A 24,886-nucleotide genomic window follows, 5' to 3' on the forward strand; every position below is an offset into this window, starting at 1 on the left:
CTGGGCGAGGTGATGGCTCCCGAAGTGGAGGCTTCTCATCAACCGTTCCATCAAAAAAACGCTTACTAGCTTGCCACCAATCAGTGGCAAGCTCAGCTTCGTGGGTGTCAGCCTGTAGAGGAGTTTGGCCTCCTAACAATATAAAATCTCAAACAAAGTTAAACGTGTACTAGTAATACTTGTTTATAAACATATGGTAGTATTTATGTTAACTTACATTATTTATTGTCGTTACCGTAGTAATCTTCCATTGCAAGGTCCGTTTCCTTCCAGGAAATAGCCCTGGGAATATCATTTGAAGTTTTTATTGCATATGTCTTCATGGCGGGAAAGGCCTCAAATATCCAAATCTACAAACAATATAATAACAAACATAGTAATTGTTAAATAATTACTTATAATTTTGGAAACATATATAAAAATTCTTACCTTAAAGGCCCAAATAAAGCCTGTCAAGTGTATTTGGAACCATCGCCATGCAAACTTTTTCGATCATCAAGGCAGACGATAACTTATTCCATGTAGCTTTCCATAAATACGAGCCCACGGAAATAGGTTCCAGCATTTAGGTCTTCTACCAATTTGATTAGATCATTTGGAATAGGTTGTCTGGCCTCTCTGCCTAAAAAAGCCGGCATGCAAAAGAATTAGAAGGCATACTCGGACAACGTCGACGTCATCCATCCGAGTAAAACCATCTTATTATTCAAAAATCTTGTCAGGTCTTCTACGTGTAGACTCGGCCTCTCCAGATCAGGAAAAACCCGGGATAGCCCTGATGGGCGGGTAATGTGTCTAGTGTACCGAGCATGTATCCTCAAACATTTTCTTTGTGCAGGTGAAAGCTTCGACGCAATTGTTTTGGCCAGGCTGACTTTATTTCTCAAGGTCAATTGAGCCGAATAAAGTTCTACAAAAACAATAACAACTAAATTAGATATACCAAAAACTACACTATGAAGATATACCAAAAACATAATAATAAATAGTAGTAGTTTTATTCTTCAAACTTAAATATGCAACACTGTGAATTTCGTATTTGTCTTTGTTTTTTGGTTGAAGTAATGCAATTCATTCAAGTTTCAATTTGCAGAAGAAGAATAGTTTCTGAAAATGAAAATCGCAACACGAAAATGAAATCGCAACGCGAATTCGACTATCGCAACGAGAGAATCGCAACGCGAACTAAATCGCGTTGCGATTTGCATTTCGCGTTGCGATTCTCGGTTGATTTAATAAGAAATCTAAGTGAAATGGTTAAATCTATTATTGAAATTACCAGTAAACTTATCATCAATTTCAATATGAAAAACCTAATAATAATGCAAAAATTTCAAAAGAAAATAATTAAAAAAACTAACCTCGTTGGTTGATTTGGTTGATTTTCCATTTCTGATTGTGAGGGTGGCTCTGAGAGATGGAGATAGACGGATTTCGCCGGAGATGGGACGGATTTCGTCGGAGATGGGTGAGAGAGTGAGAGATGGAGATGGGATTGAGTTGTGATTTAGGTTTTAGGTTATGAGTTCGATTACGGGATATACTGTGGACAGTTCAGTGTTCCAATATTTAATATTCGTGTTTGGAATTTAAAAATAAAATACTTGGCCAGGATACTAATGGCGCTTTGAAAATCGCATTGCGATTATGTATTATCGCGTTGCGAAAGTCATTATCGCGTTGCGAAAGTAAGTATCTCGTTGCGATTTTTTATTATCGCATTGCGATAGTCAGTATCGCATTGCGATTTTCCCAATTCGCGTTGCGATTTACTTATTCGCATTGCGATTTTCCCAATTCGCGTTGCGATTTACTTATTCGCATTGCGAATTGGGAAAATCGCAACGATACTATAGACCATCGCAACGCGATTTTCAACTATCGCATTACGAAAATGCAACGCGAATTTATGATAATGGAGATCGCGTTGCGAATTAGCGATCGCATTGCGATTTTGTTGGTCATTTTGGCAAATCCGGAAAAAGTTGGTTAAAATCGTATATTATATGGGATTTTTGGTCACTGAGGTTATTTTCTCTATTAAAAAAGAGTGGGTAGTTATTTGAAAATTATCTTGAAATGGATGAACATTATTAGTTGAGACCATAAATGAGTAGGTGAGCTGAGTCAATCAAATAATTTCTCGTTAAGAGAGGTTTGAGATGGTTGAAATGATTTAATTTTTCAAAAATTTAAATGAATGTTTTCTTAATTTTTTTCTTTTCTAATTAATTTGACTAAAATATTCTTTTTCATTTTTAATATAAATAATAAAATGATTTTATTGTTAATATGTATTATATTTATTGATCAATATTTTATTTTAAAAGAACATAACAATAATAACTTAAAATAAATACAAAATTAAGTGTTAAATAATTATTTTGATAAAAGAAATTAAATATCTAAATCGTAGAAAGAAATAGAGAAAATAACCTCAGTGACAAAAAATGCCTTATAATATACGAATTTAACCAACTTTTTTTAGATTTGCCAAAATGACCAACAAATTCGCAACGCGATCTCAAATTCGCAACGCGAATTCCAATTTCGCAACCCAGTTTCCAATTTCGCAACGCAAATATGTAAATCGCATTGCGATTTTCCAAATTCGCAACGCGATAGTCAAATTCGCACGCGAAAGTCAAATTCGCAACGCGAATTTGTAAATCGCAACATAGAAGTCAAATTCGCAATGCGAAAGTCAAATGTTTTTACGCGAAACACAATATTAATTTCGCAACACAAATGTAAACAATATTATCGCAAATCATCTCTAACCTAAAACCCTAAAGCACAACTCAATCTCATCTCCATCTCTCACTCTCTACGGCGACATCCGTCCCCATCTCCGATGAAATCCGTCCCCATTTCCGACGAAATCCGTCTATCTCCATCTCTCATATCAACCCTCACAACCATTCACGGTCAAAAATGGAAAATCAACCACCGAGGGTTAGTTTTTTTAATCTCTTATTTTTATTTTGAAATTTTTGTATTATTATTAGATTAACCATTTCACTGAGATTGCTAAATTCATTCGGTTGCTGCCAATACTGCTAAACTGTTTAGTCTTTAACCCTATGAAGTTAGTATTTGTCTTTGTTTTATCTTTTTGTTAAACTTGAATGAATTGCATTACTTCAACCAAAAAACAAAGACAAATACTAACTTCACAGTGTTACTAATTTAAGTTTCAAGAATAAACTACTACTCTTTATGTTGTCCTTGAACCTGCACTAAACCTATATGTTGTCCTTTTAAATGTTTATATAAGTTCTTACTTCTGGAATATTATCTGATGCATTTTGTGAACTATGATGGAATAATGACTTGGGTGAATACCGTGCTAGTTTGAAACATATTTGGCTTTGTTTTCACTGTTTAATATCATGTCTGTTTGTAGTGTATAATTTGTATTTTTGGTATATCTAACTTGGTATGTTATTGTTTTTGTAGAATTTTTTTTTCGGCTCAATTGACCTTAAGGAATAAATTAAGCATAGCCACTAAAATTGCGTCGACGCTTACACCTCTACAAAGAAAATTGTTTGAGGATACTTGCTTCGGGCCATGGCTGAAAGTACAACATCCGGGTGGAGATGCTATGTTGACACATTTGTTTCTTCAGACCATGACTAACGATCTACCCAAGGGGGTACAATGTGGTGATGAAGAGATATGGTTTCATTTTCCTTCGGAACTGGCGTATACTTGTTTTGGGCGGGAGGAGTTTTGCTTAATCACCGGTCTACGCTTCAGACATGATGATATAGGTCGGTACACTAGTCATATCGCCCGCCCATCATGGTTATATAGGGTGTTTCCTGAGCTGGCAAAGTCGAAGCCGAGTATACATGTCGACGACTTGAAGAGATTATTTGATAAAGATGGTTTTACTCGAATGGATGACCTGATGTTGTCCGAGTATGCCATTACTACTTTGCATGCCGATTTTTAGGTAAAGATGGCAGACAACCAATCTCCGAGGACCTAATATTATTGGTAGATGACCTAAATGCATGGAAACTATTTCCGTGGGGTTCATATATATGGAAAACTACCTGGAAGAAGTTGTCGTCTGCCTTCGAGGACCAAAAAGGTTTGCGGGGCGATGATTCTAAATACACTTTGATAGGCTTTACTTGGGCCTTTAAGGTAAGAATTTCTATATAATGTTTCCAAAATTATAATTAATTATTTAACAATTACTAATGTTTGTGCATTATATTGTTTGTAGATTTAGGTATTTGAGGCTTTCCCCAGTATGCAGACATATGTGATAAAAAGATCAAATTATATTCCTAGGGCTATTACCTAGAAGAGGATCCACATGTTGGATTGGGAAGACTTACTCCCATATACGACGATTAATGATGTAAGTTAACACACAAATACTACCATATATAAACAAGTTATTACTAGTACATGTTTAACTTTGTTTGAGCTTTTATATTGTTAGGAGGCCAACTACCCATTACAGAGGCTGACACCCTCAGATGCTGAGCTTGCCACTGATTGGTGGCAAGCTAGTAAGCGGTTTTTTGATGGGACGGATGATGAGAACCCCCCACTTCGAGAGCCATCACCCCATCGGGCCGATTCTATAGCTCGACACCCAGAGCCATAACCTGGTCGAGCCTCTTCTCCACCTCCACCATCACCTATTCCATCACATCATCGAGCCTCTTCTCCACCATCACCTCATGATAGGTTATCGACAAAGAGGCTTCGTCTATCTCCATCTCCCTGTTCTCCACCTCCACGGGATGAGTTAGGGGAATTACGTCATGAGGTCGGTGCTTTACGTCATGAGGTTGGTACTTTACGTGAAGATAATGGTGCATGGCGTGATGAGGTTCAATCTTTACGCGGTGAGGTGGATTTTTTACGCGATGACAATGGTGCTCTACGCGGTGAGATATCTACCTTACGTGATGAGGTTGCCGCTCTACGCGAGATTATTTCATTGTTGCAGAATGAGGTTAATACTCTACGCAATGAGGTAAATTTATTTAATACTATACTAAAATGCAAATAACTTTTTTTCGGCATTATTTATTTATTTATTTACTGATTTATATATTAATTTATTTTCAGCGGCCCGTTAAGGTAGATGTTTTACATCAGGTTTTTCTTACACGACGGGGTTCACGCATCAGACGTCGTGCACGTGCCATTACGTCTCCGTTCACCCCACTAGTGCCAAGATTCCGTAAGAATAAGTCCGATGCACCTATAATCATTCAAGAGGCGCCTCCTATCGTTCAAGAGGCCCCTATCATCATCAAAAAGCCCCTCCTACCGTTCAAGAGGCCCCTATCATCGTTTAAGTGGTCCCGCTCGCCGTTTAAGAGCCCGATTCATTTGGCGTCATATGTCGACATATTGATAAACCACCTTTCATGCCCGATATGATGGATGCGTGTTGGCTTTCGTATGAGTTATCGGCCAGTACCATTCCTCAGCAGGAGATGGAAACACTACCGAACATAATTACGGATAATACCCTTTGGGCTAAGACCGCAGTTAATTTTTATCTACATGAGCGGAGCAAGGGGTATTATTCTGACCTATGCCAAATCGACGATGCTATTCATTTGTTTCTTGATCAGTCTTGGTGGGGTATTTTATTAGGGGTTGAAGATAATGGCTACCTCGAAGGGGGATAAGTATTATATTCTTCTTATATTGCATTTTGATTAATTTTTTTAAATTATTAATAAATTCACTAATATATTTATTTTTTTTATAAAACAACATATTGATGCATGGGTGTCACGTCTTCTAATAATAAGGAAATTGAAGAAAAGAGGTATTCGACGGACTATTATACCGACGTCTTTTCACGCAGCTCACTTGAAGGATCAGAGAGATGCTTCATATAAGTTGGCTAATGGAAAAGCTAAACTTTATCCTGCGTGGTGGGAGGTCGATAAGGTTAGTATTTATTTTTTTTGAATATTTTAAAGGTTTTCATAAATTTTATTTGATGTGCGCAATTATTTATGATTGTAGGTGTTTATCCCTGTTTTGAAACATCGTCATTGGCTTCTCGTCGAGCTTCAGCTCCCATCCCTGAAGACAGTGGTATATGACAACATGTTGAATTACATACCATTGTCTGATTTGAGAGATATTATTACAAAGAGATGGAGCGATCATTTGGCTAAATACTTGAATGCGATTGATTATTAGACAAAATCTGGAAACAAGAAGCCAAAGAAGTTCAAAATTACAATGATCAGACGAGACTGCGCTACAACAAACGCAGGGAGCCAGAGGGGATTATGGTCCTCTCGTATGCTTGTGCTTGGAACGTTTGATGACAGGAAGTATACAATATCTACCTCCCACAGATAGATATAAGTGCAGTAGGCTTGTGGTTTCGGTATTATATGGCCAGATCGATATATACGAGACGCTGCCTACCTGCATCCACGTGCTGAAAGTTGTACATAAACAATTGGTAAGTTTGAATTCAGTACTCTTTAATTGGTTTGAAAATATTTGGTTAAGTACCTAGAATTTAGTAATTTGTTGTTTGTTGGTTTTAGATGTGTAGAAAGTGTTGTTTGAGAAAATGTTTGGTTTCTGCAGGTTAATCCTGAAGTGAGCTGCGTGAAATGTATTTGTGTATAAACAACAGTCTGTGGTACACTTTTTTTCTTGTAAACAATTGAATTTTACATTGAAAGTTGATTTGTTACAATTGATGAGGAAATAAGATTTATTTTTTGATTAATTGATTTGTAAAAGTTGATTTGTTTAATTTGATTTGTAAATAAGAATTATTTTTTTGCTTGTTTAATTGATTTGTTTGATTTGTTGTTCTAAAAAATTCAATTTGCATTATGTTTGAAGGCAAAAAGACCTGTTGAAGGTACAAATTCACAACACGAAAGTCAAATTCGCAACGCGAAATAAGGGTTGCGATATTTCGCAACGCGATTTTCGGTTGCGAATTTGACTTTCGCGTTGATCGCAACATACAACATCAAACACATTCCAAGCTATAAATACAAGCTAAGGACACTTGAAGAATCAAGAGAACAACTATCCAAAAAATCAAACAAGAGAAAATCCCAACATGATAACAACTGAATAGATCATATCAATGTTCAAACTCAAGTTGTAGATTTTGATTTCCTTTTGCTTGACACCATATGAGATTTGAATTTTAATTTCCTTTTGCTTGGCACCATATGAGCTTTGGATTTTGATGAGCATCGGAAGCATTTTGGACTTATGATTTGGGTGGTACTCAGAAGCATTTCAGACTTTTTTTATTATTACAAGTTGTAGCCCTCAATTATTGGGATTTTTAGTTGCCATTTGTTGCATTTCTCGTATACCACCCAGATCATACGCCCGAAACGTTTCTGACGCTTTAACGTTGACCAAAAAATACGATGGTCGGAATTTCTCTCGCGTTTAAAGTTGAAAAAAACAATGGAAATTAGGAATAATCAATGATAACATGCATATTGGCTTGGGCTAATATTTATAGTGGAGCCGAAATTTATATTGAAATTCAAACTCAAATTGAAATTTAAATTCAAACTCCAATTACATATGAAATGAATTTGAAATGCAGTGTTAAATTGAACATGGAAATTGTATAATTGATTCATACTGTTCAAGTAACATGCTTTATGAACCATCAAGCTAAAAGACAATATTGATTGAGTTCAAAGCTGAGTTGTGAGTTGATGGGGTTGTCACACTTGTCACATGGTTGGAATAAAGTACTCACATGGAAGAGATAGATTGTTTTGTTATACACAGCCCATCTCATCTGAATGAAAATATACATACAATATAATCAAACCAAAACATACATACACAACAAATTTATACATAACAATGTTCAAATAATGTACCCACAAAAATGAAATTAATCTGATGAAAAAGGGTTATTTCTAACGAAGTCCGAAACATTATTTTTCCAAATAATGTACCCATAACAATGTTCAAATAATGTACCCACAACAATGTTTAATTGATTTGTTGTTTAATTTTCAATCTGAATTATGTTGAAGTTAAAAAAGAAGGTAAAAAAGACATGTTGAAGGTAAATTCGCAACGCGAAATAAGCGTTGCGATAGTCAAATTCGCAACGCTTATTTCGCGTTGCAAATTTGACTTTCGTGTTTCGAATTTGACTATCGCAACGCTTATTTCACGTTGCGAATTTGACTACCGTAACGCTTATTTCGCATTGCGAATTTGACTTTCGTGTTGATCGCAACATACAACATCAAACACATTCCAAACTATAAATACAAGCTAAGGACACTTGAAGAAGCAAGGGAATAACTATCCAAGCAATCAAATACAAGAGAAAATCCCAACATGATAACAACTGAACAGATCATATCAATGTTCAAACTCAAGTTACTAATGAATGTCTAACTGAAAATGTATGCATTCACACATAAAATACACATAATACAACGTTTGCATTTAAAAATCACCTAAGTTAATAAGTCCTAAAAGGTGAAGCCGGTTGTGATTGGGATTTTGATTTTGATTGCGATTTTGATTTCCTTTTGCTTGGCACCATATGAGCTTTGGATTTTGATGAGGATCCATTTTTTGGTAGAGGAAAAGATGATTGTGATGGCACTGGTGATCCACAGGTCAACCTTGTATGACCACTCTCCTTGCACCGACTATATGTCGATATCCTCTTCTTTTCACCCTTAGATGGTATACGGTCGTGATTTTTTGGTCGACCAGGTAGACTGCTGTCCATGACTGGTGGCAAAACTGTTTGTAAGTCATCTGGTATGTCCCACTCAGAAGGATGTGGACATGGGTAGACAATCTCAACATAAGTCTGTCGATATACTTCTGTAGTGTAGTAATCCATAGTGTATGCGCTTGAATCATCTTGGTTTAGATGAAGAGCAACTTTTATAACATGGCCACACGGATAACCAGATGTTTGCCATTTCTTACAACTACACGTCTTTGCATTTAGATCGACAAGCCCATTTAAATTATTATCCAATACTTCAAACAAAGTGTTTGAACATGGTTCAACTCTCCAGGACGTTGACTTCACAACACGTTTCGTTATCTTTTTTTCAGTCCATGGTGTAACACGACGTTCCAATGTTCCTGTAAATTTAAATAAATAATACTTTGTAAAATATATGATAAGTTACGAATTTAAAGAAATAATACCTGCATGGTTTCTTTTCTTGTAGTATCACTGTTGAATAGAGGCTCGAAAAAACTCTATTAACATAGTAATGGGTAATTTCCGGGAATGACGACTTAGAGCGTTGATTGATTCTGCACTATTAGACGTCATGAAACCATATCTTGCTCCAAGTTGATGTACTCTTGACCATCTTTCAAACCCGACATCTTCTAGTGTTTAAGCACATTGAGGCAAAACACGTCTTAAACAATTTATATGCTTATTAAAATCCACTTCCCGATAAGCTTTTACAGCCTTCTTGTATGTCCATTTGTGATTTGCTATACCAGCAGACCTTGATTTTAGATTTCTATACAAATGAACACCACAAAGTCCATGAAAATCATCTGGGAAACACCTTCTAACAGCGTTGTCAATTGAGTTTGCCCTATCGGATATGATTGTCAGATTGTTAATAGAACCTATGCAATCCCTAAGATGCCCCATAAACCATGTCCATGAATCAGAGGTTTCAGATTTTCCAACCCCGTAAGCTATTGGCAGTATCCCATTGTTAGCATCCATGGCTACTGCTAATAAGTTTACTCCAAGGTATCGACCTTTCAAATATGCTCCGTCAACTATAATAACTGGGCGCATGCAAGTAATAAACGAACGAATCTACAAAATCATATACACAAGAAATATAATCATTTAAATATGAAATGCATGCAACTAACAAAAATGAGTCAATAAAATTATAATTATTTACTAACCGCAGCACCAATGGCGATAAACAGAAACTCAAATCGTCCATCTCTATATGTTTTGATATGAGTTACCGACCCAGGATTTTTCAGCTTTAAATTGTGACAATAAGCCAGCAGTTGGGCAAACGATGCTTCTGGCGACCCCCTCAACAATTCCAAGGCATAACATTTGGCTCTCCAAGCTTGAGAATATGAGATACTAATCTTGAACCGAGCATTCATGTCAGTCATAATTTCATGTCCCTGATATACCCTTCCATTCAAAAACATTAACTCAGCCAGAAAACCACCCAACACCTTTTTGTTTGCCTGTCTATGGTGAGGAAAAACTTGGGTTCTTGAACATGCATGTTTATCAATAAAAGTCCTAACTTGAAACATTTCACAATCTTTTATCCTCTTAGCAATCATACGCCACGTACAGTTTTTGTCAATCATACACCTTGTTTCGAAATGATATTTGCTTGATTTGTTAACTCTTAGTTGATAGCCATCTTCCACACATTTCGTATAAAAAGCTATCTTCAAGTCTTCCTTTGTATCAAAACAATCATCTTTCTTGATACGAATAACTTTTGTGTAACAATCAACTGATATCTTTACCAACTCTTCTTCCGGTATCTGAAGTAATTCTGGCATATTCTAGTTATACTCCCGTGGCATTTTCTTATTTTTCCTTTCTTCGGGGACTTCTTCTTCTTCTTTTTCTTCTTCAGGGTTATATGAATTACAGAATGGATGTTCAACATGTTCATTCACAGTCGTAACTTCCTCCTCATTATCATCAACAACATCTTTCTCGGCAGCGGCTATTTCATCATCAAAATTCGGATTTTGACCAATATCAAATCATTACATGCAGGGTCTGTTTCTTCTTCCATCACATCATCAAAATCTGAGTATTGACCGAGATAAAAGTCCAGGTATTGACCAAGATCAAATTTCGAATACTGACTAGTACTCATAATTTTTTCTGTTGGCTCATAATCGTCTAACTGGTCAATACGAAAACCGGAATTTGGTGCTGAAAGTTTATTGGGATTTGGATTAAGAAAAGGTTGTGGGTTTTGAGATTGTGTTTAATATTGTGTTTGGTATTGAAAATGTGGTGAAACAAAATTTGCTTGGTGATGAAATTGTGGTGGAACCATTAAATTTTGGGTTGAAGAACTTAGTTGATTACTACCTGCTACTGACTCAACTTCACTACTTTTAGGTTCAACAACATATAATGTAACATCATCTTCTTGCGAAATACTAATGTAAGCAATGAATCGTTCAACATCTTTATTGTCGGTTAACAAATAAACTTTACCTTTTCTCATATAAGATAGCCTAAATCCACTTAGAGGCTCTAAATTCAATTTCTTTGCAACACGTAACATTAGAGTTTCATAAGTTAACTTTTTTAATGACAATTTTAGTTGAAGATTCATGGGTAAAGGCACATATTGTAAAACACCATGAACATTCTCTCATGACCCTCCAAAACACAAATCTATCCAAACATGATCAACATTAGATGATTTCATTCTAAAATTGTAAATTAATTTACTAAACAAACGAGCTATAAACTAGATATCATCACTAACTTAGAGAAAAACATACCTTTATTAAGTTGATAGTTGATAATTTGGGAGAGAAATCATTGAAAAATTATATAGAAATAAAATTATGTAAAAAAATAGAGATGGGGAAGGATGTCGTTGGATATAGGAACGGATGTCGCCGGAGAGAGTGATAGATGAAGATGCAATGAGTTTCGATTTAGGGATTTAGGTTATGAGTTGCGATTTAGGGATTTAGGTTATAGTTGATGCTGCTGCGTTGTTATATACAAAAAATTTGTGTTGCGAAACTAAAACCTGTTGCGAAATTAAATTCGTGTTGCGAATTTGAAATTCGCGATTTGAAATTCATTGCGAATTTGACTTTCGCGCGAATTTGGAATATCGCAACGCGAATTTAGAAAATCGTAATACAATTTACATATTCGCGTTGCGAAATTGGAAACTGGGTTGCAAATTAGAATTCGCGTTACGAATTTGTTGGTCATTTTGGCAAATAAATTGTTAAATTCGTATATTATAAGGTATTTTTAGTTACTTAATTATGAATTAAACCAGAAAAAAGAAGTCGCCGAAAATGCCGATGAACATTTAAATCCCAAAAAAGGAAGTGACCAACCAGACCCAACCAGTTGAAAGCGTCTGCTTCGCCTCCTTTCCAGACAAAACAAACCTCCCCAAAAAAGAAAAAATCAATCTTCTCAAAGGTATTCTATTTTCTCTTTTCTTTAATATCGTGTTTCATTTTTATTCTTAATTTTGATTGATTGAATTTCTTCCATTTCCGATTCACTGTTCTTCGTTAATATTTCGTGTTTTAAATCAGAAATTAAGAATTCATTGCCGCTATTATTAACATTTTGTCACTTTCTGAAAGCTTTTGTTTTCCTTTTCTTTATTTGTTTATTTTCTCTCAATCCTTTGCTTTAGCTTAGTTTCTGAGGATTAGTTTCATTTTCTGTCTAAACAGGTTGTGAATAGCTTTCAAAAGCGTTAAATTTTGATGGAAGAAACGCTAAGTTCAACGTTAATCTAATCATGTTTCTTAATTTAACCAAATTTCTGATTTATGAGCGAGTCTTAGTTATTATGAATAAGTTCTAATTATCAAAACTGCGTGGAAATTTCATTATTTGATTTTATTTATTTATTTATTTTGCTGCAGGAAGAAAACCTGCTAGAGGAAGTAGAATTGATAGTGGCGGTGTTGAAGGTTGCTATAACTGATTAAATAACTGCTCGGTGGCCTTGATTTAATTTGATCAAGGGTGCTTCGCTTGATGTGGCCTTTATTTATTTTAAACAAGATTCTTAGAACAGACCGAGAAGACAGGGAAGAAAACAATGGGGATCACATGAATGTGGCAGCTGGATGCTGTCCTTTTGAGCTGCTATCTGATAATCGAATTGGTCGTGAGGCAGTGATGTCTCAAACAAATTATGTTCAAGTGAGTGCATTAGTATTTATGGAATTGTACGATTAGAATTTGTTTGATTGAACTGTAGTTTGGTGTTTATAGGTTCCGCATATTAACCAGCTGTTCTCTTGGGATTGTGGACTTGCTTGTGTTTTGATGGCTTTGACTACTGTCGGCATTAATGGTTATAGTATTCAGAACTTGATCGAGCTTTGCAGCACAACCAGGTATGTTGTCATTACAAAGTGGGAGAAGAATTATATAAGTTTATGGAAATTTGGATTTGATGTACATCCATACTGTTTTATTCCATCTTTAAGATGGCTGCATTTGGATATAAGTTGGTACAAGCCATTTCTGATGAACACTTTTGTTGACATCTTGTATGCAGCATTTGGACTGTTGACCTGGCTTACTTATTGCGAAAGTTTTCTGTTAGGTTTTCCTATTACACTGTAACATTTGGAGCTAACCCAAACTACTCTGGGGAGACATATTACAAGGTAACTTACCTTTTTTACATGTGCATCTTCATAATTACTTTGTGTCTATATTTATTGGGTTTTTTCTTGGTTTCAAATTGATGATCAAGTTTCACAATAGCATGCTTGCTTATTGCTTCAAGCTATGCACCATAATCTTTATCATTGAAATTATATGCATGCCATATTAACTGTTAGCTTCCATTTAGCTTTTGTTTTTGTAGATCTAACCAGCTGCGTAATGTCTTTTTTATGACTACACAGCAACTTAAATAAGTGGCATGCTGCTTTATTTTCATTGGTTTTCATCTTTGGAAGGAAATTACATCTGGAAGATTTTCTCTGGGGTTTCCCTCCTTTCCGTCCTATTCCTCATTCCAGTAGTTTAGTTTCAGGACATCGTCGTCTCATTATGTTGCCATGAATTATCTTTTTCAGTTGAATAACTTGTCAGATGAATTTTTCTATCATAATAATGAAAGGAATTACTCGAGTATTCTGCAGGAACATCTACCTTGTGATCTGGTTCGAGTAGATAAGCTATTCCAAAAAGCAGTGGAAGCAGGGATCAATATACTGGTATTTATCCCAGAGCATGTTTTCTTTTATCTATTTGAATTAAATTGTTAGAGGTTAGAACACATATTCTTATTGCAGTTTGATCGCTTTTGTGATAAAGATTTTCCTTTGAAATGTTTATAGCCAGTATTATATCTTCAAACTTAAATGAATGCTTAATACTGAATGTCTCTTTTCATTTCAATAAAAAAAGTAATTCAAAAGCTTTGTTGCCGTTGAAATATCAGCCCATTTTTCCCTGTATGACAGAGTGGATGGTCTTTGTCAAAATTTAACTTTTTCATTGGGGTTTTGAACTGCCCCCATTTTACAGTGCAGTTCAATCAGCAAAGAAGAAATCTCTCGCTGGATCATGTCAGGGAAGTATATTGTGATTGCTTTGATTGATCTGTGTAAATTGAGGTATGTATTCATATTTCTTAGAAGTTTTTGCCTAGTTGGTTGCTATTATACAACTTGTTCTGTTTTCTTCAGATTCTGAAATGAAGCAGTCCTCATTTTAACGTGTCTGGTTGCACGTGTTTTTTATTTCCTCTTTTATATGCTGTATTTGAGCAGGGATTATACAAAGGGTTAAGTTCTTGCATGATAATTACTGATTTCTTCTGTCAAAAATCTTGCATTGCAGTGGATCTTGGGTTGGGGATGTCATCATCCCTGGATTTCATGGCAATGATGCAGGATACACAGGTTTGTGTTGAATGCTTGCTTTTAGAATGTTGTTTTTCATATACAAGTTGAAAATTTAAATTAAAATGCTAATAACAAGTATATATCCTTGATACTTTATGTTTGAATAACGAACAGTTTCCTGTTTAGCAATGCTTTGTTAGGCAAATAAACATATGCTTGTGGATGATTTTCTTGAACACTGTCAAGCCTGAATCATTCTGATAATATTTTTATGTTAAGTTATCACCTTATATAAATGTGAAACTGGAAGTTGCGTAGTTCTCCCTTACTTGGCATATTGTTGCTAACTAAATTTATAATTCTGCTGCCTATAAACTTTTTGCTTGGGAGTGCAAGTATTCATTCCATGTTTTAGATATCGATATTTCAAATACTACTTGACATAAAATTGATGATTAAGAACTCTTTCAGGATGAGATGAGTTGCAGCATCTATGAACTGCAGAATATGATTTAGTTAATAACAGATGGCTCATAGTAGTACCAAGATTTCTCTTCCGTAGATCAATATTTTTCTGCATAACAAAATTCTAGTGTTGTTATATATTGTCCATGAACTTATACAATCTTTTTCATTTGATCACATTATTGAGAGATCTGCTCTTTTTGTAGGTCATTATGTTGTGATATGTGGCTATGATGCTGAAGCAGATGAGTTTGAGATCAGAGACCCTGCAAGTTCTAGGTACTTCCTAAGCTTTCTTTTTCACTGCTCAACTGCTCCCTGCTATGTTTGTTATATAATCTCTTTTTGTTTTTTCTGTTCAAGGTCATATAATCATTGTAAATAATTAAGGTCGTCATTGTGGGTACGTTTTACCACTAATGTTCATAAATGAGCATGTCCAGAAACCTAATACAGGAGCAAACACTAGCAATGTATGCCATGATGCATTTTCCAGACATTTTAATGCCAGGACCTATTATAGAAAATGCAAAAAATCGACTTTTACTGGGAAATTAACTAACAATTTGAGATTCATGATACTGGTTTACAAATAAATCTGAAGTTATCAATCAATTTTGATCTTTTTCATGTCATAATTTGGTAGTTGGCAATAGATTTGGTTTCTATAAAATTTATGACGATTTTGGACCCTTGTGGATGACTGGAGACATGTGTTACTTGGAATTAAGTGTGAATGTCATATATATTCATGTGTTCAACATTTGGGTGCATTCTATTTTTTTTCCCTCAAGTTTTTCTAATTTTTCCATGTATTAGAGGGTCTGTGGAGGATCACATTCCCATACCGCCATAGAGAACTAAGAGTCAGATCAATATAGCTGCAGACTTCAGTGACCAAGCTGTTCGATGTATCCTAGCCTCCCAGTTTTCTTACATCTTCTGTCTCCTTATATTTATCATTCCTCAAAGTCAGTTTCCTCTGCTACTTCTTTGAGACTATCGTGTTGTTTTCAGCCCATAATATAGAAAAAGTATCGGTATCCTTGTGATTACATGCATTATTATCATGTGAATAACTTTCCAATTTCTGTGTGTTCCATGCATCTTATTGTTCTCCTTAGCTGAATGTTTCAATCGAGTTTCATTAATATCTATCTCGATTTCCGATTTGCTAAATGTATTTATAGGTTGGAATCTTGTGGTTACTAATAGATAGTTGATCTAACAGCTATGGATGAGAGAAGAGCATACTTGGGAAGATGTATTAAGCTACACAGTGTTCATATAACTGATTTAATTGAACTCGCATCTATCGTATTAGTGACGTTTCCCTTGATGTTAATTCAACTCCACAGCCTTGTTCTTGAGAATTTTTTTGATCTTATGCTAGAAGTGTAAACTTGAGAAACAATATGCGCAGGAAACACAACAGGGTCTCATCAAAGTCCCTTGAAGAAGCACGCAAGTCCTTTGGTACCGACGAAGATCTTCTTCTGGTAATTTTTCTATACAACAATAAAATGTCTGCCTCTACTATATTGCTGCATCATAGTACTCTATTAGTGGTATTTTGTTGAAATGCTTTTCCAAAGTATTTAATAGAGTAAATCCTATGCATGAGTCTGCCTCCATCCTTTCAAGTACGAAACTTTACTTTCGCCAGTCGCCCAGAGTTAGTGGTATCATTTTTGAAGATACTTGATTGCTACAAATCTAGTATCCAAATGTCCTCAAAAACACAAGTTTAAATCTTAAGGTTACAATAGCCTAGATGCCATGTAAACCGAGTTTAAAATTTTATCCAGGGTACATCAAACTTTGCATGAGATAAACCTAAATGTATTCTCGCCTTGCATTATCCATCCCTTGTTTGATCGCTGCAACGTCTCTATGTAGATATCAGTTGACGAGAGCCGGAAACAGAACTACACCATATTGTGATTTTCTCCTATCAGTGCCTGATATTCTTCTTCTTCATCAAGCTGGTTTCATCATTTTCTGCAGTACACATTTTTCAAGATTCTGTATTATAAGTTATCGGGGAGTTGCTTTACTTTGTGTCATAGAACAATTTGGTGGTTCTAATCTGCAAATCAGGCGCATCTGTAAAACAATTTGTTCATTTGTATATGAACTGTACATTATAATGTATTTGTTGTATAATAAAAATTGTGTATTCTGTATCTCTTCCGTAATGTTAAAGTTGGCATCTTGCATGTACCAAGATTGTTTAAACTCTACTCTTTATCAACAATATCATAAGCATATATGAAAAAGGAAACACAGAATTTGATAACATTCTTTGTTGTGTGGAACTAAATCCAACAAAAGAAAAAAAACACAAACACATAAATCGTTACAGAAGTTGCTGAAGCCCTAGATATAATGAAAACAACATGCGGATTAAGGAATAATTATAGCTTGTGTGAGATACGGATTGCAATCATAAATCAACATACATTGGTCCGCGTCTTGATCATCATCACCGTCTAAAACAAAAACGACCCTTCGCCGTAAGCTCTCACGATGGTATGTCGAAGTGAAAGAGCCAAGAGATTACAAAGGCAAAGACCATACAAGCTAGTAGGAAATTCAGAAACCGATGGCCCTGCCAGAAGTTTCTCGATTCCGTGCCACGAATTGCAGCAGGAGCCGCCGCCGCCGCTGCAGAATCATTTGACTCGGTCCACTGTTCTGTCATCTCCGTCTCGTTCGGATCAGCAACATTCGAAGCAGTTGATCCACAAATCTCACAAATTCTAGGAAATACATTGTAACCATAGAAACAAATTTTGTACTTATAAAGTAACATTTGATTCCCCTAATTCCCAGAAGAATAAATCGTGCCAATAATGAAAAAACACTAGCAAAACATCCCAGAATTTTCTTTAAAAAAAAAGATTACCTGTTTCCCTTAATTTTGAACCAGGCCTCGGCACACTGTCTATGGGCAGCAGCCAAATCATTTTTACAAGAACATCCCAACTCTATAGGCAAATCACATTCTTGATTACTAGGGTCCAAGCTGAGATGGCAGATCCTGCAATCTCTCTCCACATTTTCAAAATGCAGCTTGGTTCCAGCCTCCAGATCCACTTCCAGTGACGAAACCGAAGATCCCCTATCATTGATCGTCCCAGATTTTGCTTCATTCGAACAAGACGAGGAACACCTGCTGCTGTCTTCCTCGTTGTCTGTCTGGTTTGCTTGTTCCTCTTCTCCTACTCCATCGTCAATGCCGATGACAGCGACGACCCCCTGAGTTTGTTTTGGTAAAGCTTCCATCTTTAAGACCCAGACTGTGAATCTTCCATGTAAATTGTTCTCGGTACACACAGATCGTTAAGTCTCTCAGCTCATTTACACATCGAAGTGAAAATAAGCATTTTATGTTAGATACTGAACAACTAAGGTAACGTTTTTAACTTTTTTAAAGTGTGCCAGTGAAGTCTTGCTTGTCACTTCAGTACAAGACATGGAAGAAAGATAAAAGATAAAACATTATTGAAATGTGTAAGAAAAAAATGTAGAAAAGAAATATTATTTTTGCTATTTCTGTTTTTGATTGCTACAGTCGATTTAACTGCGGCATGGAAATAGGACAGGACAGCCTAAGAATTTGGTAAGAGAGAAGGGGAGATAGTTAGGTGTCTACCTTTTTTTGGTCTGAAAAGTCGAAATTATCCAATCTTTTTTGGTCTGCAAAGTATAAAATTTACAGTCTGAGGGTGTTCCAAGTATCCTGAAAAGAAGCTGGGACTTTGTTGATTAGCAGCTACTTTTATATTCATACATGTTTGAGGCGTTTTTGCCTAAATTTCACCTTTTTACTATTAATTTTCCTGTGAGACACTCTTCAGATTATTTTTATCGATCTAATACACTTTGTAGTAAAGGACTTTCTGTAACGCGTTTTACGTTGATCTGACGTCACATGAGATAAGGAGTGCCCCTGCAACGCGCTTTATGCTGACATGGATACACGTGTCTAAAACGCGGCCCCTGAAACGCGCCTTACGTCACGTACGACTATAGCGTGGGGCAAGGGGCACGCCTTACCTTTAAAGCTGACACGTGTTTGAAAGGTGTGTCCCTGCGGCGCACCTTATGTTTAATTACCCACCTACTCCGGCCATTCACACCCCTACCCCCTTCTTATAAATACACATTCTCAATCACTTTCATCACACCAAATCCTCTCAACTTCTCTCAAATACTCTTATATTTTATTATAACTGTTTAAGGTATATTTTATTATATTTTATATTATATTTTTAATTTATTTAAGTATTTAAATTTTTTAATATTTTATATAATTATTTTTTTTGCAGATATAAAATGGAAGGCGGTCTACTTCACTTGGATGTAAATCATATATCGCAACATTTTGCTGATACGATAACATTTTAACGTTTTAATTTAATTTAAATTATTAGTAATAATTTATTTATTTATTTAATGTATGATTATTAGTTTAAAAATTAATTTTTGTAATTATTTAATTTTAGGAGAGAGACTATGTATTAGATCCTTTTATTAGGAACCTTAAGTTAGTAATACCTAGCCGTGTCTTGCCATATTTAGTAAAGGCTAGATTCGGTCACATAGGTAGATATGAGGGTCACTATAAGAAAGAACCAGACCTTATTGCTACCTTAGTGGAGCGATGGAGGCCGGAGACCCACACATCTCATCTTCAGTGCGGAGAGTGCACGATTACACTTGAGGATGTTTCTATGCACCTGGGGCTTCCGGTGGATGGAGATGTGATATCGGGGATGGCGCACGGTTCATGGACTGCTTTGTGCCTGGAGTATCTAGGACGTGTCCCAGAAAGTTTTAACGGTGGTCAGATACCGTTAAATTGGTTAGATGCCAATTTTCGGGAGTTGAGCGAGGACGCCTCTGATAATGAAGTTAAAATGTATGCACGGGCATGCATACTACAGCTGATAGGAGGGTTGTTGATGCCGGACAAATCGCGCAACCAAGTTCACTATATGTGGTTGCGACATCTTTGCGACTTTCGTCTGGTCGGATCACTCAGTTGGGGTTCGGCAGTTTTGGCTTTCCTGTACAGGGAGATGTGTCGAGCCACTGACTACAAGAAAAATGCTATCGGCGGATTTCTCCTGTTGCTGCAGTCTTGGGTATGGTATCGATTGCCCGTACATTATGTCCCGTTATCAAGAACCCATTCGTATTTCCGCTACTATTGAGGTAATTATAAAACTGATTTCGTATATTAATCATTTTATACAGTGTATAATAAATTTTTTTAATTTGGTTGAATTTATTTTAATTTATTTTGTTAAAATTTTTGGACTTTTTTGTTAATGTATTTTGGTTAATTTTGTTTATTATCATTTAATATCAATTATTGTAATTTGATTATCATTTACCATTTAATACTTATTGTAAGTTTGTCGTATTTAAAATTATATTCAAATACCAAATTGTTATTAGTTTGATAAAATTTAATAATTGTGTTCGATAACTTTCTTCAGTTTGTCACTTATTATCTCTTTTATTATAATCACATATAACACCAACGTCCAATCTCGTATTCTTGTATCGTTTTTTTAATCTTCATCAGCGGTTATCGAATGACATTAACTTGAAGTAAATGCAAATTAAAGTACAAAAATTATTATTTGATAAACAACTACATCAGTTTCTCATCAATTGTTACTTGATGACAGCAGAAGTGGAGATGTTTTTCTAGTGTGTCCTGGGTTTCTACAATGCGCACAACTTCTGTCTTGTCTAGATCTTTCTCAATATCCACATCACAATGAATCGATTCGATTTTGGACGACCACGCTCCCTCAATAAAGTTGGATTTGGTACAATCGGAAGCTAATCCTGAACCTCATCAGGGTCTATGTCATTACCTATGGGGAGAACTCAAATTTGTATACCTTAAAACTTCAGATAATAGGTATAAGGGATCCACAAAACAATTATAGTCTTGACGTATATGCGAGCAAGCTGCTATCACATGAGAGCATGGATACTTAAGAGCTTGAAAAAACCCGCAGTCGCACATTCTGTCCCGTAGATTTATTCTTAACGACACAACTTCAATCCCTTGAAGAGGTCGCGGCAACTCTGTGACATGAAACATTTCATGTCTTCTAGAGAAGCTTGTTACAGACATTCCATTTGATGCAACAATTTTTTTTGTAGATCTGCAACTAATCTTGGGTGATAGACATGACCGCCTTGTATCAAGGTTTGAGCTTGTCCCTCGAGCTTCGTAAAAAGCGCCCCAAACGAAAATATGTAGTTTTTACCAAAGTCGCTACAATTAAGTGACGTGTACCCTTTAAGGTTGAATTGATTGCCTCAGCTAAGTTGGTTGTCATGTGTCCATATCGATATCCAAAATCATATGCGTTCGTCCACATTTCTTTATCGATGAGGCTGATGTAATCGTATCCTTCCTCGTTTTTCGCCCGCAAATCTTGAAGCATTGATTCAAACGTTTGAGGAAGTAGTTCGTAACCTGATCAAAAAATGTATAACTTACTAACTTGCTTTCTTTGCAAAATTAAAATGATCGAAAGAAAACAAACTACATCAGTTTCACTTACCTTGTACCTTCCATGGTAGTTCGTAACAATGTGTCGGAGATAATACCTATGTTAGACAAAGGGTGGTTTCCACATTGGACCCAAAGACTCCATTGCTGCTTTGATCTCAGCTCCGCGATCTGAAATGACATAGATTTTTTCCCTCGTGATAACATGTGTACATAAGTTTCGGAGGAAAAAATCCCACGAATTTATATCTTCTCCTTCAACAAGAGCTAAAGCAACTAGAACAATGTTGTGATTGCCATCTTGGACAACTGCCAATAATAAAACTTGCTTGCATTTTCCATACAAGAAAGTCTCGTCGATTTGGACCATATGCTCGCAATATTTGACATCATTAACGCACTATGGGTAAGTCCAAAAAACCCGGTAGAATTGGCATCGATCACGAAGAACTAGATCATTATGGTATGCATAAGAGGTTTCGAAGTCCACAATTGTCCCAGGATTCAACCTCCGCATCAACCTAAACCAGCCTGGAAGTTCGTTGTAAGATGCATCTCATTCGCCATGAAGTTTGACAATGACATTTTATTTTGCCAACCAAGCTTTTTTATAGGAGACAGTGTACCCATACTACGATTGTATAGATGAAATCAACACAGCAACAGCTATATGAGAGCTTGCTTTTACCATGGGCATGATGGCTTGGCATATCACTTCAGAGTCCAAGTTGAGATGATCTTGGTTGACCCCTCCAGCACAACATGTATGAGGACCGTTGTATACTGTTAGTTCTCATCTGTTATTTTTCCTCTTCTTCTTCGATACGCGAACCATCCAATTGCATCCGTTTTCGCGTCGGGCACAGTAACATACATATTTTTCTGTCGTGGAGCGGTCGACTCTCGATTGAACAAAATTACGGATATTGTAATTTTTTATAGCCATCATCGCTTCTTCTTTGCTTGAAAACTCCATGCCTAAAGATAACTCACCATTATTTATTGATGAGTAATATCCATAGTTATCGAGATGAGACATATCCGCAAATTCTAGCCCGTACATTGCACCATAATCAGCTACATACATGTGTGCTGGAGGGTCAGTTTGTGCCACATTTAATGGAACTTCATCTACATTATCATCATCATCGGAGTTGAATTGCGGTGATTCTGGGTGAATGAATAGTCCAGTCTCAGCACCATCCACACCAGGCTCACGAAGCGGTTCTTTTGGTAAAGATGATAGTTCCTCCATGCTCTCCACATTTAGGTCGAAGAACCTACTACTTTCACGTCTTCCCCTTGAACTAGAAGGCATATCGACATTGAGATCGAAAAAGCTCGTAGTTGAATGCCTCCCCTTGGAGCTTGAAGTCATCGTGTCAAATAGAAACTGCACAGATTATTGCGTAGATGGCATCTCCATATTAAGGTCAAATAAATTTGCAGATGAATACCTCCCCTTAAACTGGACGCGATATTGTCATACGGATTGTTCGTGGACCCACCTCGATACATATCGTAGGAGTTACGGATGAATGTCTCCCCATTGAAGTTGATGTGATGGTACCATGATGCGGATTTCCCATCATGGCGTAAAATTATTACACATTATTGTAGTCGGGCTGTCAACTTGATCAACTTGTTCAACCAGCCCATAATGGGAGCTTAATGACTGACCTTGAACAGCACGCACTTGAACAAACTTTGCATACATCTCAATATCGTCGTCTGAATAATTACTTTGAGAATCAACCATCATTTCAACATCATCATTGTTCGATAGTTCGAACGCTGTATAAGTTAATGACAACAATGATGTTGGAAATTTGTACTGCAACGACGACATTCTTCTACTACATCCAACATGAACCTTCCTCGAAATCTTCGTTATCAGCTCCTTAAGAGTTATGTTTCTCTTTAATGATATTTTAACATGCTCATTTGATACGAAAACAACGCCAGTTTCATCTTCTCGAATTTCTCCATCATAATAAACAATAATTAAAAGTCGCGCCATTCTTAGAGTTTAAAAGTGCGACAATATTATATCTGCAAAAAAAAACAACTGAAACAAACCTGATTAAATAAATAATATATGAACGAAAATATAACACGATAAATTTTTTACACATAAACGTAAATAATTTAAATAATATAATTTTATATTATTACCTGCACCGCAAAAATATTGCGACGTATGTTCCCGCTTTCCCCTTGAATTAACACATAAATTAATTGAAAACAATTACTATAATATTTTTTTCAAATAATCATAATAAACAATAAGTATAATAAAAAATATTATAACAAAATTACCTTATAACGAAAGATCGAACGAACTTCTGAATCAAATATAAGAGGATTGTCGGGTGTTATTTACTGGTTGAAAAGATTGTTGTATTAATTTCTCGGTTGAGAGGGAATTGTGAGAGAGTTTACGGGGAGAGGGCTATTTATAGTCGAGAGATGATGCTTTAAAGCCGATAAGTCCAGGTAAATTATGCAAGGCACGGTCCCTGCACCGCGCCTTGTATTATGCATGTGATAATTGAGAAGCGCGACCCCTGCCCCGCGCTATAGCCCTACGTGGCATAAGGCGCGCCCCAGGGGCCGCTCTTTAGACAAGTGTGTCCATATCAGCATAAGGCGCGCTGCAGGGGGCGCGCCTTACCCCAAGTGGCGCCAGATCAGCGTAAAACGCGTTAAGGGGGCATGACTTACTGCAAAGGGTGTTAGATCGAGAAAAATAGTTTGAATGGTGTCTGACAGGAAAAATTAATGGTAAAATGTGATATTTTGGAAAAAAAACGTCCATGTTTGATAATAGTGGATCAAAAAATATGGACACATAAATGTTAATTATTGATTTTTTTAATATATATTATAGATTTAGATAAAATTTTAAGATGAACACTTATAATAAAATAAATAATTAATATAAAAAGATTTGAATTATAAGGTAGGTATGTGTTTATCCCGAATATACTTTGTATCTACTGCTACATGTTCATAAAGTGTTTTCTTTATTCAATATATTGAATTTGTGTATGATTTTTACATTCAAATTATTGGAACTTGGTATGAATTATATATTAAATATGGATGTATTTATATCTTTAATTTCTTTTAATCTCTAATTAAATGTAATCCACTAATTACTTAAAATGAGCTAATTTTGCACTTTACACTAATTTTCTTTTTGTTATAAGGGGAAATATAAAAGAAATTAACACATATTTAAGCCTTTAGGGTACAAAACACCCATGCTAT

At 35.8% G+C, this 24,886-nt stretch overlaps 2 protein-coding genes across 2 annotated transcripts; one reads left to right on the forward strand and one right to left on the reverse strand.

Moving 5' to 3' along the window:
* The first annotated feature begins 12,117 nt into the window (after window positions 1-12,117).
* LOC120185426 (guanylyl cyclase 1-like) lies at window positions 12,118-17,109 on the forward strand. The gene is made up of 10 exons (XM_039189645.1): window positions 12,118-12,196; window positions 12,655-12,937; window positions 13,010-13,134; window positions 13,299-13,410; window positions 13,894-13,968; window positions 14,282-14,370; window positions 14,597-14,658; window positions 15,273-15,345; window positions 16,490-16,565; window positions 16,966-17,109. The coding sequence occupies exons 2-10, from the start codon at window positions 12,770-12,772 to the stop codon at window positions 17,008-17,010; spliced, it is 825 nt and encodes a 274-aa protein (XP_039045576.1). The 5' UTR covers window positions 12,118-12,196; window positions 12,655-12,769; the 3' UTR covers window positions 17,011-17,109.
* Window positions 17,110-17,431: 322 nt separating this feature from the next.
* On the reverse strand, window positions 17,432-18,509 carry LOC120185427 (E3 ubiquitin-protein ligase MARCHF8-like). Its single transcript, XM_039189646.1, has 2 exons — window positions 17,975-18,509; window positions 17,432-17,828 (listed from the first exon to the last, which is right to left on the reverse strand). The coding sequence occupies exons 1-2, from the start codon at window positions 18,352-18,354 to the stop codon at window positions 17,591-17,593; spliced, it is 618 nt and encodes a 205-aa protein (XP_039045577.1). The 5' UTR covers window positions 18,355-18,509; the 3' UTR covers window positions 17,432-17,590.
* Window positions 18,510-24,886: the final 6,377 nt, after the last annotated feature.

This window comes from Hibiscus syriacus, unplaced genomic scaffold, assembly GCF_006381635.1.
Source record: "Hibiscus syriacus cultivar Baekdansim isolate YM2019G1 unplaced genomic scaffold, ASM638163v2 tig00113123_pilon, whole genome shotgun sequence".
Lineage (NCBI taxonomy): Eukaryota > Viridiplantae > Streptophyta > Magnoliopsida > Malvales > Malvaceae > Hibiscus > Hibiscus syriacus.